The sequence below is a fragment of the Felis catus genome, chromosome A2, assembly GCF_018350175.1.
Source record: "Felis catus isolate Fca126 chromosome A2, F.catus_Fca126_mat1.0, whole genome shotgun sequence".
NCBI lineage: Eukaryota > Metazoa > Chordata > Mammalia > Carnivora > Felidae > Felis > Felis catus.
This window is the reverse complement of record NC_058369.1, coordinates 98,046,439-98,061,984: the sequence shown is the minus strand read 5'-3', so window position 1 is coordinate 98,061,984 and position 15,546 is coordinate 98,046,439. Positions and strand designations below refer to the sequence as shown.

Below are 15,546 nucleotides of genomic sequence, written 5' to 3'. Positions count from 1 at the left end.
AATACTAATTGTGAAACCTTATTTAATTCACTGTTGGTTTAACGCCACCTGGATGGCTCAGTCAGTTAAGCATCTGACTTTGGCTAAGGTCATAATCCCACAATTAGTGCGTTCGAGCCCCATGTCGGGCTCTGTGCTAACAGCTCAGAGCCTGGAGTCTACTTCAGAATCTGTGTCTCATTCTCTCTCTGCCCCATTTGATGAATACCATCAAATTAATTAAAATATAGAAAGGGTAGCAAGCAAAAACATATTTGTTACTATGATTCCTAAGTAACAAACAATGAACTTTCTGAGAATTGTATCATTAGAATTAATATAAATGTTATTTTTGTAAATTATGTGATGAATAACATACCTGAAAACAGTCATAGAAAATAGTTAATCATGTTCTCACCAGCATTAAAAAAATAATCTTTTTATAAGTTATTAAAAAAATTTTTTTTAATGTTTATTTATTTATTTTGAGAGAGGGAGAGAATCCCAGACAGGCTCCACACTGTCAGCCCTGAGTCCGATGCGGGGCTCGGACTCACAAACCATGAGATCATGATCTGAGCTGAGATCAAGAGATGGTTGCTTAACCGACTAAGCCACCCAGGCACCCCCCCAAAAAAAGGTTTTTATGTGGCATTCTGTGTTTGCAAAACAACATAGCTGAGCCTTTTGAGCAGTAGCTCCAATGTTTGTGAAGAAAATATGTAGTTAAGAGCATAGTTTCTGGAATCTGCCAGGATTAAATTCTAATTTCACCATTTAGTAAGACCATGGAGAAGTTACTTAACATGGAAAATTACATATCCCATGAATAAAATTAGGGCTAATATTATTAGCAACATTTTTATAGGTGTGTTTGAAAATCAGGTGAAATAGTGCCTATAGAGACCAGGCACATTCTAACAAATGGTGCTATTATTATTATTTATTAATTACGGTTCTTTTTGGATTTATAACATTCTCCAAAGTTTTAAAATTACATTATTTTTGTTTTGATGATACTTTTATCATTTTGAGATGTCCATTATGATTAGTTTGATAGTATCCAGAGTGTCATGAAAGAAAGGCTTCTCAAGAGAATATGTGCATCAGCATGATTAGAGGATTTTCCTGAAAGATTGTTGTCTCCTTGGCAGAACTTTCACACTCCTATGTGAAAAAAAAAAAAAAAAAAAAGAAAGAAAGAAAAAAAGAAAAGAAAAGAAAGAAAAGAAAGCAAATTTCCAAAAACATTGTATGACTGCTTTTCTTTGTTGCATAAGATTTCCAGGCAAACTAAATAACCAAAAAGACGTTTTCTTTACGTGAGGCTCTAATTGAAATTCCCAGATGGGTTGGATTTTTGTTTGTTTGTTTGTTTTGTTTTGTTTTGTTTTTTTTGGTGTGTATTTAGTTTGCTACAAATGTAAGAAAAATTTTTAGAAATATTTTGATTGAAATTACCAAAGCAACATGTGTGAAAATAACTGTCTTATATCTTAATTCTGTGTTTCTTATCTAGGCGAGATTAGTAATGATCCTATAACATTTAACACAAATTTAATGGGTTACCCAGACCGACCTGGATGGCTTCGATATATCCAAAGGACACCATATAGCGATGGTGTCCTGTATGGGTCTCCAACAGCAGAAAATGTGGGGAAACCAACAATAATTGAGGTAATTTACTTAGAACTTTTTTTTTAATTTGGAAATATGCCATTCCTTTCTGTTTATCTACCAAGGTCTTTGTTTCAGCTTTGTATATAAAAAAGGGAGCAGTCTAAATTAGTGGGAAAAAATTAAAAGACATTTAAAAATGATAGATTACTATAATATGAATTCTATGTAAGAAAATAAATACAAACTTAAAACACTTATTTGCTTTATATATTAATTTCAAATTGCATGTTCATTGAAATACAGTCTTTAAATAGACATGTGCTCCTATCATGTGCTAAGTATTATGATAACTGCTGGTAGTAGAAGATGAGTAAGAGGTGAGTCCTGCTATGTCTTCCAGGAGTTGAAGCACTGGAATGGAAATCCATTGTTAGCCAACACTGTCATAGCTATTTTAATAAGAAGGTACTGTTTGATACCGAGTTGTAAAAGGGTAAATAGGAATTCACTTCACAAGTAGAAGGAAGGCTATCTTAGAAGAAACAGCACATCAAAATCTTGGAGGTGTAAGCAAAACCACACGATTTCAGAGAACTCTAAATGTGGCTAGAAGGCAGGATGCACCCCAGAGGGTGGATGATGGGAACAGAGGTGTTGATGTTGGTAGGGGTAGATCTTTGAGGGCTCCATAAGCCAGGGTGATATGTTTGGCCTTTATTCTGGAAGGAATGGATGCTATTATAATCCATCAGATTTTTACCAGTACCTAACATCATACCTGGAAGACATTAGAAATTAAAACAATAGGGGTGCCTGGGTGGCTCAGTCAGTTGAGTGTCCCAACTTTGGCTTAAGTCATGATCCCCCGGTTTGTTCGTTCGAGCCCCGCTTCAGGCTCTGTGCTGGCAACTCAGAGCCTGGAGCCTGCTTGGGATTCTGTGTCTCCCCCTCTCTGCCCTTACCCTGCTCACACTCTGTCTCTCTCGGTCTCTCAAAGGTTAATAAACATTGAAAAAAAAAAGGAAATTAAAACAATAACAAAAGCAATATTGACTTTGAATGGGAATTAACACTATAAAAACTAAATGGATGTAAAAGCTAGTAAGGTTTCCCTGCCATACCCAACAAAATCAGAATTATAATGGCAGTCAGTGGCAAGAGAGTCCTACTATAGTTTTATACCCTGATGCCTCAGGAGCTTAGATTTCTAATTTAACTTATTAATTCCATAAGGGTTTAGTGGTAGTGACCAGAGCAGCATCATAGGAGCTACTAAATGGAATTGCCAGGAGCTTGTACAGGTCCTGAATGGCATGTTTTCTATCTGGTATAAACTCTCAGGGGATCACATGCTTTGAGTTTTTCTCCAAAGTTTTAATCAGCCATAGACTGTGGATATGAACTTCTGTGTTGGCAAAGAGAAGGTGTTTCTTCTTTTGTTTTTTTGTTTGTTTGTTTTTTGGTTTTTTTTCAACGTTTATTTATTTTTGGGACAGAGAGAGACGGAGCACGAACGGGGGAGGGGCAGAGAGAGAGGGAGACACAGAATCGGAAACAGGCTCCAGGCTCTGAGCCATCAGCCCAGAGCCTGACGCGGGGCTCGAACTCACGGACCGCGAGATCGTGACCTGGCTGAAGTCGGACGCTTAACCGACTGCGCCACCCAGGCGCCCCTCTTCTTTTGAATTGAAGTTTGAATTAATATGACTTTCCAGTGACTTCTATCAATAAATCTCCTTCCAGTAGACAATGTAGATATAAGATACAGAAATAGAACATATAAGTATCTACATAGATATATATGTAGATATAAGAAAAAGGTTATTTTGAGTTATTGTCAAAATAGTTTTTTAAAATTTTCAGTAAAGTTATATAGGCTATTTACCTAAAATAATGTCAAATGTCATTTTTTAATTGGAAAACACTAAAGGAATTCCATTTAAATTAAAGAGCAAAACAAGAGTGAACCCTTCCATCACATTTATTACAGAATATATTAGAAATCCTAGCCATCGCAGTAAAGAAAGAAAAAAGACCATTAAGTCTGTAAGTATTTAAGGGAAGAAATAGAATACTCAATGATATAAATAGTCTATAGACTATTAAAATTTTAAGAAAGCCTAGGAGTAAACTATAGGATCAATATGAAAAATCTGGTTCTGTTTCTATACATGAAACACAAGTATTGAGAAAATAGATGTTTTAAAAAGATACCATTTATAATAACAGCAAAAATTGTAAGGCACTTAGAATAAATATAACAGAAGGTGTGCAAAGTCTATATGGAGAAATTTATAAAACTTAATTGATACTAAGATTATATAAGTGAGAAGGTAGTCCATTCAGTGACAGGAAGACTCAAAATCATGAAGGCATCATTTCCCCCCCTAATTGACCTATAGATTCAATGCCATTCCAAGAAAAATTGCAATAGGTTTTTTTCATGAAACTAATGTCAACTAATTCTAAAATTTATAAAGAAGATAAATTTTAGTGCCAAGAACAATCAAGGCACTCCTAAGGAAAAAGAAATAGAGGGGAGGAAGGTTTCTTTCCCTTCCAGATATCAAGATTTATTATAAATCGCTAGTAATTGTCATAAGGTTGTATTGATATAGGGATAGACAAATTAACCAATTAATAGAATGGAGAGCCCAGAAACGGATACATCTACATAAGGAACAATGATATACGTCTGAAGAGATGGTACCACAGCTGACTGGGGGAAAGGATGTCAGTGAATAGTGCTCAGAGAATTGGTTAGCCATATGGTAAACACAAAATTAAATTCTTACTTCATAAGAAATACAAAACTTGAGTTTAGGTAGTTTAAGGATTTAAATATGAGAAGCAGAATTTTAAACTGTTATATGAAAAGGTTGAAGAATATCTTTCTGAGTTTGGGGTAGGGAAGGATTTCTTAAACAATACCTACACATTTTTACTTAAGAGAAAAGACTGATAAATTTTACTGTGCTACACTTGTCAACTGGTGTTCATCAAAATCATTAAAAAATAGGCAACCCACAAGCTGGGAGAAGATATTTTAAAAATATATAGCTGACTAATGATATGTATCTAAAATATAAAAAAGGACTTGGTAATAAGAAAAAAACATGAAAATAAGTAATAAGGCATGAACAGACATCTCACTAAAGAGGAGACACAAATGACAATTAGGTAAAGAAACTTACTCTGATCAGTAATGAAAAATGTTCAGATTAAGACCACAAAGAGAATTTTACCCTTGGTAAAAGTCACTGAGGGTGGATATGGGGATTAGATAAGCACTTTGGAAAACAGTATTGAATATTTCACATAGATGAGTGTCACTGTACCCTATAATCCTATAGTCCCACTTCTAGGCATATACCCAAAAGAAACACTTGCAAATGTCCACTGGAGGTGTGGCCAATCATGCTTATTGAACGATGTTTGTATAGCAAAACACTGGAAACGCACAGAGCAATGGAGACCCAAAAGCCTGTCAGCAAAAGAATAGATAACAAAAGTCTATGAGAAGAATAGAGAAATGTGGAGTTTTCATTCAGTGAATTAAAAAAAAATGTTTTTTAAGTAGAGTGGACACACAGTGTTACATAGTTTCAGGTGTACAACATAGTGACTTGATAACTCTCTAGTTATGCAATGCTCACCACAAGTGTAACTACCATCTGTCACCATACAACTCTATTATAATATTATTGAATGTTTACAGCAACAATGAATGTAAGCTTGCCCAGCAACATGGACAAATGTTTTAAACATAATGTTGAATGAAACAACCAGCCCCAGAAGACTACATATAGTTAAACACTGTTATAGAACTCGGAAACAAGCAAACTAACATATTTTAAGCATACATGCATTTATAATAAGACTCTTTAAAAATGAATGGGATGATAAACGTAAAATTCAAAATGGCTACTGCTGGTTGCAGAGAGGTATGGGAGAGAAACACATGTCTTGAGCCAGGATTCTCAAGGGTTCATGATGTTCTCACTCATACCTTACTACTAACATAATGTTACAAATATGTATCAAATAATATGCTAAAAAGGTAATGATGAAAATTTAGCATATCTTTCATTTAACACAAGTAGTGATTTATCTGTAAATAACATATCTATATTTGTATATAGTAACATATTTACAGTATTTTAAAATATTCTATTAACATAGTCAAAAAGAGGTTTGCATATCTTAAGCTAATATTTAAACATATAAACCCACTGATTAATTTATTCATTAGATATTTGTTAAGCATCTAAAATAGATCAGCTACTGTTCTAGAAATAGGGGATCAAAAAAGCCTGAACGCATGCATACCTCTCTGCTATGAAGGGCTTCATATCATCATGAGAAGTAAAATTTGAGAACGTTAAAATGTTACTTTATTTAAATACCTCATTAGAAGTGATAGACTGCATTCTGTTACAGCTGTTAAAATTAAACATTAAATATAAATTCAGATAAAATTCTCTCCCTGATTTATGAAAGGTCCTTCATTCTCTTCAGTAGCCTGTGACTTAAAAAAAAAGTATTAGAATTTATGAAATTTATAATAATGAAATTTGTGATAATTATGGGAAGGTTAGCCATAAAAAATCTTGCCACGAACTTGAAAATGTCTGATCTTTCTGAGCTTTAGCTTTGAGATACTCTAACAAATAGTAGAAAATTGATACTTTTTTTTCCCATTGAGAACATGATTAAATTATTTCACAGGGTAAACTTTTAAAATCCTCAAGTCTTTTTTGCATTTTTTCATTTGCTTCTTTGTGAGCAATAGTTCCTAACTTATTTTAATGACTCGTCTTAATTTTAGTGTCCCGTGGGAAACTTGTTGAGTATGTGTCCCAACAGACAGCAACAAGGAAGTCATTAAACCCAACAGAAATTTGACAAATTGGGGACAGAGAAATCCTTTTAACTTCGTGCAATAATATGCTTTTCAGAATATGTACTTTCAAATAGTGTTAAAGGTTTGGACTTACTTATTCCAAAATTCTTTTTTTTATTGTTCTCTCAAATAATATTTCTGGCGAGTGTAATTTCTTTCCTTTAAAGCTCACATATGATGCTATAACAGTCTTTGATATTTATTTTTAAATGAGCCAGATTGTTCTTTTCGTTTGAGTCAGTTTTGTCCTGCTCTTTTTGTCTCAATGTGCACTACAGCTTGTCACTGCCAGAAGGCTAGTGCTGGGATTCTAAGACGATTGCACAATCATTTGTTGTTTTTGAGGTACTGCACACCTGTCTGAATGATTTAATATCTGTTATAAAGTTAATTATTCCTTAATTTTTGAGGCCCTATCTTGTTGTTGGCCTTTGCTTTGTTTGGTGTTTGCACTGGCCATTTCGCGGTTGACTTTGATGTAAGTTCATTGGCTCTGCAAATGTTTACTAATATTTGACTCTACAAAGGGATTGATTTGTGTTTTTGAGCATGTGCCATAAGCTTTACAGACTATGATCCTTGTTATTCTTCTGCTCCCATTGGGAGATACGAGGTCCAGGGGTTATTCGTGCATTTTTTTGACTGGTTGGTGTGCAGTTTATTACTGAATACAAAGAACACAGAGATGTGCTTTTTTTCAAAGTGTACTTTTTAGTATAATCCTTAAGCTCCATTTAAAAGTGCAAAAATACATTGTTTTGGCTTTTTTGAAATCTTAGACCGGCACTGGTAAGTAATTTCTAATGGTTAATCCATTTACTAATGATGCATCTTCGTTGGTACTAGCACTTAATGGTGTTCTATAAAAGGGTCTTTCCGATTTTAACTTTTTGTTTTTGCATGTTAAATAGACTTGACTAATTATTTATTTTCCCATAACATTGCTAAAAGCTCTGAGTCGTTATTGCCCGGAGAAGGCACATTTTGTAAGTATATAAACAAATAACGAAAATGGAAAGAACGACAATTTGTTTTCATTTTGTCCTTAATGAATTTCATTTCCCAAATAACATTTCACTTCTTTAATATGATTTTCTTTTTCTAATAGATAACTGCCTACAATAGGCGTACCTTTGAGACTGCAAGGCATAATTTGATAATTAATATAATGTCAGCAGAAGGTAGGTACGAAGGATATGTTGCTGATTGTTTTCTTATTTACCAGAAGTATTTCATTATGTTTTATGTCTATGTAAAACACAATTCAAGATTTTAAGGTACCACATACCTAATGTTACCAATAAAGTAGTAAAGTGTAGAAAAGAAAGTGAAGCAATATTTAACTGGTTATAAAATATTATGATGTGTGATGACGCTGAAAAGCTCAGAATAGGGGGCCAAACACATGGGCCACTTATCTCTCCAAGCCTTGGTTTCATCATCTGTAAAATGAGACTAAGACCAGCATTTCTCTCCCAAGTCTGGGGTAAGGAAGGAGTCTCTGAGTTAAGGATTGAAATGTACTTAACATGGGGTTGAGCTCAGAGTGTACAGTCAGTAATTATGAGCTAATTTTATTACTTTACTTTAAAACTGATCATAGGTAGTGGTTTAATTGTGTGTGAAGATGGAGAGTTGTTGATGGGAAAACACTGGAGTTTGGGTCACAGTCTCCTTCCTAAATAGCGAATCACGCATTGCTGGAGCCTATCAGCAATTTGGAGTTACATATAGTCACATTGTAAGTTACTCCCAAGGATTTGGAAGGTTAGGGACACAGGAAATATTCTAAGAGTTGCACTCTCAAGTATTCTGACCCTTTTCTGGCATTCAGTTGGGAAAAAATTCATGCCACTAAAAACTTTGTAGTTAAAATTTGTAAATCATGGGATACTCCTCTCTATGCTAGATATCATTTATGAGGGTAACAGAAGAACTGACACAGCATTTTTACCCATAAGATTAGTAAAAGCAATTGTGCATCTTAAATAGGGAATTCATAGTTCTATTTACCAGTACAATTAAATGAGCAAACAAAATATTTTATTAGAACCTACTAATTTGCAATTCTTGATAATTGAGTTGAAAAATACCTCTACACTATTTGAAAGAAAGCAATATTTATAGAATTGATGCTGCAAAACATAATTGGGGAGATTGCTTAAAGATTTTGAACCCCTATACATGAGTTTTTTCCCACGTGTTTTAGCAGTGTCAATTGCACACAACAGTGTGCTAGTTTAAAACTTAACGTGACTTTCATATATGAAAGGCAAATTCAAATGCCAGTTCTGTGGGCCTGGACAGAAGATTCCCTGTCCCCTTTTCTACTTCCCAAGGGCTTTTGGTAGGTATTCCTGTTTGGATCCGGAAGACTTTTGCAATTGTAATTGGATGCTCGTATCCAGTCTAAGCTATCCTTATAGAATTGAAATACCATTAATGGTCAGAATAATCACAAAATTCCCTTTCTCCTTGGGAATTCATCAGTGTAGTGATGTAGTTACATTACAGTGGGCTTGGACCACTAACCTCACCATTATGCTCCCAGAGGGGCTCCCCTTTCTCAGGTACAGAAGTCCCTACAGATTGAAAGACAGTCTGGTATACAGTTTGAACTTCCTCCTCAAGTCTGGTCTCAGGACTGGTAGATACAGAATACACGGGCATCCGTCCTCTATGTGTTTGATATGTAGAGACCTATGCTCAAGCAGATACATCTGTAGGATTGGAAGTTGGCTTTACAGGCTATTTATTTTATTTAATGTGTATTTCTTTAAAAAAAATTTTTTTTCAACGTTTATTTATTTTTGGGCAGAGAGAGACAGAGCATGAACGGGGGAGTGGCAGAGAGAGAGGGAGACACAGAATCGGAAACAGGCTCCAGGCTCTGAGCCATCAGCCCAGAGCCTGACGCGGGGCTCGAACTCACGGACCGAGAGATCGTGACCTGGTTGAAGTCGGACGCTTAACCGACTGCGCCACCCAGGCACCCCTAATGTGTATTTATTTTAGAGAGAGAGCATGAGCAGGGGAGGGACAGAGAGAGAGGGAGACAGAGAATCCCAAGCAGGCTCCGCACTGTCAGTACAGAGCCTGACACAGGTCTCAAGCTCACGAACTGTGAGATCATGACCTGAGCCAAAATCAGGAGTCGGATGCTTAACCAACGAGCCACCCAGGTGCCCCTGTATCGGGGGTTTTAAAGGTGTGTTGGTGAAGGAGGAAGAGTAGATAGATTTTGGAAGCCTCCACTTTTATTTTGGGCGGAGCTGCCCCACTGTCTTTTACATAGGGTTCAGTGGCCCCAAACTGTGAAAACCAGTGAACCAAATAGCATGCGTTTATCCTCACTGGTCTCGATGGAGTGCATGTGGGCCCTAGGATGTACATCTTTGAGCAGGGCCTACACACGTGCCGTGTCTCCCAGATAAGGTTAGGAGGAGAAATAGCAGGAGTCGCATATCAGGATAATCATGCTCAGTCTGACTCTCTGCCCAGCTGTCTCCTCCTCTGAGAGACCTAATGGGAAATTAGTCATGTAGAATCACAGAGCTTGGCGCTCAAGGAGAGTGCATAGAGTGATTCTCTAAATTGGGTCTAGTGCCTCAGGGGCCTGCCACCAATTTGTTGGCCTGCCGTTCCCTTGGCCTCTGTGATGTCCAAATATAGCAGGCATGGGATTTCCCCAAAGTTAGAAAGCTCCTATGACTCATCTTTGGAAGGTCTGGCAGTAGCTCTTGGCTCGGTGGACAGCAGGCAGCTGCAGGGCCCAGAGCCTCCAAGGGGTGTGGCGGCAGTGGGTCTCAGAAAGGAGCCACGAAACAGGGTCACGTGGATTAGGAAAAACCAAGTAACAGTTCTCCAAAAAGTGGCATTGATAATAAGAAAAATGTTTTGCACGCTTTTTTGGAAAAGTGGATATAAAAACACGGAGTAAAATTAATGGATGATAGACTTCTAGCACACTCAAAAACTATATTTGGTATTATTTATAAATATTATTTATTGCCAAGAAACTGTTCTTCATGACATATTTATGCATGGCTGTTTTTCACTGTGGAGAAAAATGTGGCATGATTAAACTACTGTTTATCTGTATAAAACAGGAAATGTATCTGTATAAAACAGGAAACTTATCTACATAAAATAGAATAAATAAATCATATTTTAGAAGATTGCAGATGGGCTATACATCAAACAAATCTAACAAAATCACAAGCAGAATAAATGGCAGTGTAGAAGATGAATAAAGAACCTTCCGTGATTAGAGCCTCGAAAAACTCAGTCTTTAGGAAGAGACACCATAGTCTAGAAAACCCCCTTGAAAATTCTAAAGCCTGAACATCTTCCCTGAACATCTTCCCCTGAACATGTTCCCCTGAACATCTTCCTGTGGCTTCAAATGTCTTTTAATATTAAAGAGGCTTCATAAGAAGTGAGGTCATCAAGATTTCAGTTATTTATTGTGTAATTTTTAGTTTTTATTTAATTATTGAGTAAGAGTGGAATACTTAACAGATGTATGAGTTTTAATGAAGTAAATCAGAGAATATATGTAGTGTAATTACTACTGAGGACTTTAAATGTGTATATAGTCCAGAAACAATTTCTTTTCCTTCTAAGGGGAGAATTCAGGTAAACAGCTTGTTCATATTATTTATAATAATTGCTAAAGTTTACTATTTTATAAGTTCTTACTCTATGCTAGGAGCTCCACTGAGCACTTTATATACACGGTCTCCTTTAGCTTAGATAAAAAAATATATGAGGCAAGTTCAAATGATGGCAAAATTCTGGGCCTCTCTAAAGATCATTTTCCCCTTCTGACAATGCAGAGCAAGTACCTACTCACCCCCTGGTCGTGAGTATTAAATGTGATAATTGACCGCAGTCCCTTAGCTTGGCCTACCTCATAGTAAGTATTCCCAAAAAAGTAGCCTTTATTACTACAGAAATATTATTAAACATAAAAAGCTATTCTTTATCTTAATTTTTTTAAGTAGGCTCCATGTCTAACATGGGGCTTGAGCTCATGACCCTGAGATGGAGTTGACTGCTCTATTGACTGAGCCAGCCTGGCACCCCAAAGCTATTCTTTATCTTAACAGAACAATCTGAATATAGGAAATGATGTTTTTTAATTCAAGAGTAACATTTGAGGAACTGAAATACAGTTGACCCTTGAACAATGCAGGGGTTAGGGTGCTGACCCTTGAGCAGTTGAAAATCTGTTTGTATCTTCTGGCTCCCAAAAGACATAACTAGCAATAGCTAATAGCTTACTATTGACCAGAAGTCTTACCAATGATAACATAAATAAGTCTATTACACATATTTTATATGTTATATGTATTATATACTGTATTCTTACCATAAAGTGAGCTACAGAAAAGAAAATGTTATTGAAAAAATCATAAGAGAAGATACATTTACAGTACTCACTATATAAAAAAAAATCCACATGTAAGTGGACCTGTGTAGCTCAAACTCATGTTGCTCAAGAGTCAACTGTAAATTTTATTTATTTCTATCTATTCTACTTAGTTACACTGAAAGTCTGAATTGGACATTGGATACTTAAAAATATTAATTTAAAAATTTTTAGAGGGAAATTTTGATGAGATGTTGAAAAGGAAAAAAGCTAAGTGAATCTCTAACAACATGAGGTAGGGAATTTTGTGAGAAATTTAAAATATAATTCCCTAGAATATTTAATTATGGAGTGATCAAAAGAGAAATTACTATGGTTTCAGATTTCTTTTTGAAAATATAACCAGTATTTATTTTAGTAAAAGTAATGTTTCAGCATGCTCTAAAAAGATCAGGAATACTGCAAATTAAAATTATGGTATTTCAAATTATATGTAAATAACTCACAAACAATTACAGATATTTTGTAACATCTCTATTTGGAAAGAACGTTGCTCTGTGCTTCAACCTTGTCCTCTGTTCAAATGGGCAGTGAAGTACATAGGGTTGTAATGATTAAATAAGACCATGTACTTGAAAAAGATCTGTCGATTTTAAAACACTACCAATACAAAATATTATTCCTACCCACGTAGAGTTTTCTGGAAATGCTCCTTCCATATTGGCAGGGGAGGAGACTGGCAAGTCACTGGGAAATTTGGGGCAGGTGTGGCATTTTTATCTTTTTTGGTCAGATCCTACAATTACAAATTGCCCTGCTATCCCTTGGATTTGATTACATTGTAGGTAAAATTCTGTGTCAGATGTATGTTATGTTTTTAGATATGTCCTCCGTTATGCAGAAAGTCTTTAAAGTCAATATTAGTATTATTCCCCAAAGCCAGGATTATGACAGAAATCAACAAATCTCAAATTGTTCATCTGTTTCTCTTTCGAAAGACTATTTTATTAAAGATACACATATCCTTTTTCACCAAAATTAGACTTCCCGTTACCATATCAAGCAGAATTCTTCATTAAAAATATGAATGTAGAAGAAATGTTGGCCAGCGAGGTTCTTGGAGACTTTCTTGGGGCGGTGAAAAATGTGTGGCAGCCAGAGCGTCTGAACGCCATAAACATCACGTCAGCCCTAGACCGGGGCGGCCGGGTCCCACTGCCCATTAATGACATGAAGGAGGGGTAAGCAGACCTTTATCTCGTTGCCTTAAATGTGCATTGTTAAATATGGTGATCTTATCAAACTTATTATAGATAAAGGATGGCCTATTGCATTCTTTTTAATAAGTAGGTATTATACAGATATGAAAACACTAGCAATTTTCTATATTGACAAAGAGGTTACATTAATGGTTCTTTGTATCTGATGTTCCAGGTCCTGTGAATTCTAATTGTAGATCAGGATCAGCATCATAAATTATAGCACTAAGTCTTTTGTACCTTCCATAGAGGAGCTGAGTATTTAGGGTCCTGAATTTCAAAGGAAATTGATGCCCCAGTTATCAGCTGCAGGACACTCAGACTGCTGTAACTTTATTCTAGGAAACTATTTCTTCGCTTTAACATTCTTTCCACCATGTGTCGGTGATGGATAGCTGGAATGGATTTGAAACCTATTCCTAAAGCCTGGCCTTGTCACTCATAAGCTGGGTGACATTGGGCAAAATGCAGCACTCCTCTGTGCCTCGGTTTCCCCATTTGCTCCAATGGGCATTGTACTCTTTCTTCCTTCAGAGTTGTTATAGTGTCTAAATGAGAGTTCATTTGAGAGGGATTCGTCTATTGTCATGCCTTGCAAACGATGACTTATACCTGTATAGTTTAAGAAACACTTTTTATGCCTGGATAAATTGAAAGGATTGAATGTCAACATCAAATCAAATTTGGTCTTTAATTTTTAACCTGTAGGTTGAAGCAGATCTACCTTTTTTTTTAAACCATTCTATAAATATACGAGATATGGAATAAATCACAGTTTATATAGCATATGCCTTTCCAACTCCTCCTTTATCCATATTCATGGTAACATTTTTATACAGATGATATCTGGAATTAACTAAAATACCTGGATTAATAAGAATTAAATTTAAGGGCAGCTTTAACAGAGAACTTTGTTGGAAATAAGGGAAGAGATCACAAATAGACACAGATGAAGTATGGGAGAGTAGGTAGAAGGGGGATAAAGGATAAGCAGTGAGCTGTGAAGTCCAACTTACAAATTTCAGAATTAAATTGTAGCTTGTATGTTACAGTAATGGATTTTGAAGTCAGTCAAGCACACATAGAAGTGCTTTGAGAAAAATAGCTGCTTTATCTCTTGTCTATCTATTGGTTGGCTTTCTATATGAAACCATAATTTTAGAGCTTAAATTTTTTTACTTCAGAGTTCCAGCATGATTCTGTTTCCCACTGAGTATTTAAAGTAGAACCATGGAAAATGATGAACAGAGAATCTCCCCTGAAAACATTCTCCAAAGCTGGAGTCTTCTCAACAGTTCCTTAAAGTGATGTGTTTGCAATGATCGTTAAAACAATGACCACAAGATGTTAGAGGAAGCAACCTGAAAAACAGGCATTGGTAGGGTTTTCCCTGGTTGTGCTTTCTTCTGGGCTCACTCTTCCATAATCGGTAGTGCAGGCCCCGCCCACAGAGGCTCTTTTAGAAACAACGACCCTAAATTGAACTGAACAACTATCTAAACCAAACGCTGACAAAAAAAAAAAAAAAAAAAATGGTGCTTCTCAACCATGTCTAGCCTAAGAATTGCCAGTAGAGCTTTAATAAAAATATGGATAGGTTCCTGGCTCCTGCTTCCCCTTAGAGATTCTGAGTCTTGGAGTCTAGGGCTGGGCCTGAGCATGTGACTCTAAATTAAGAACAGAATTTTTGTCCTATAAGTACTTGTTAGAGAATTCAGTCATTAGCTGACTGACCCCCTAGCACCTGCTAGAGGGAGGCATGTGCTGTCAGATATTTGAGAGAGTCAGTCCCATGGCATTTATTTGGACCCTGTTGTCTCAGATCCCTTCCCAACTTGAAATGCTTTCCATGAGTTTTAATTTAATGTTAAGCCATAACCTTTACAAAGTATTCATATGATAAGTCTTTTAAAATAGCATTTCTATAAATTGTATGCAATGCCAACTCTACTACTCCAGTGTCCCTATATGAACACCAGTGAAACAAGATCATACTTGAGTATCATTCCAGAAGAAAAAATTGTCCCTGGAATGATTTTGCGTCTCTTCTTTAGTTGTTATATAATGCCTTGGTAACACAAATAATTTTTTACCCTGTTGCCTGAAACTTAGAAATAAATCCTATGCTTGACTAACTCCTCTCTTGTGCCGTTCTTCCTTTTTGCTGATGTAAGAATCATAATTCTCAATTTACCTAATAAACTTTTTGCCTCCGTACTTTCTTTTGAAAGTAACCTGGGCTATAAATCCCTTTTAAAAGTGAAATTTTGAAAAGTTCAAGAAGTAAGGTCAGTATAGCAAAAGAATTCCATCCCTTTCTTTTTTTTAAACTTATTTTACGTTTATTTAGTTTTTGAGAGAAAGAGAGAGAAAGGGAGCATGAGTGGAGGAGGGGCAGAGAGCGTGGGAGA

General features: G+C 35.9%; 1 protein-coding gene across 10 annotated transcripts in view; it reads left to right on the top strand.

The window, feature by feature from the left end:
• The window catches only part of SGCE (sarcoglycan epsilon), a 69,686-nt gene that overhangs the window by 28,109 nt on the left and 26,031 nt on the right, over positions 1-15,546 (top strand). For all 10 annotated transcript variants that reach the window (XM_019825477.3, XM_019825481.3, XM_019825476.3 and 7 more), the window contains 3 exons: positions 1,499-1,656; positions 7,611-7,683; positions 12,919-13,117. In XM_019825477.3, the coding sequence (XP_019681036.1) occupies positions 1,499-1,656; positions 7,611-7,683; positions 12,919-13,117 (430 nt within the window). The remainder of the gene's footprint in view (positions 1-1,498; positions 1,657-7,610; positions 7,684-12,918; positions 13,118-15,546) is intronic.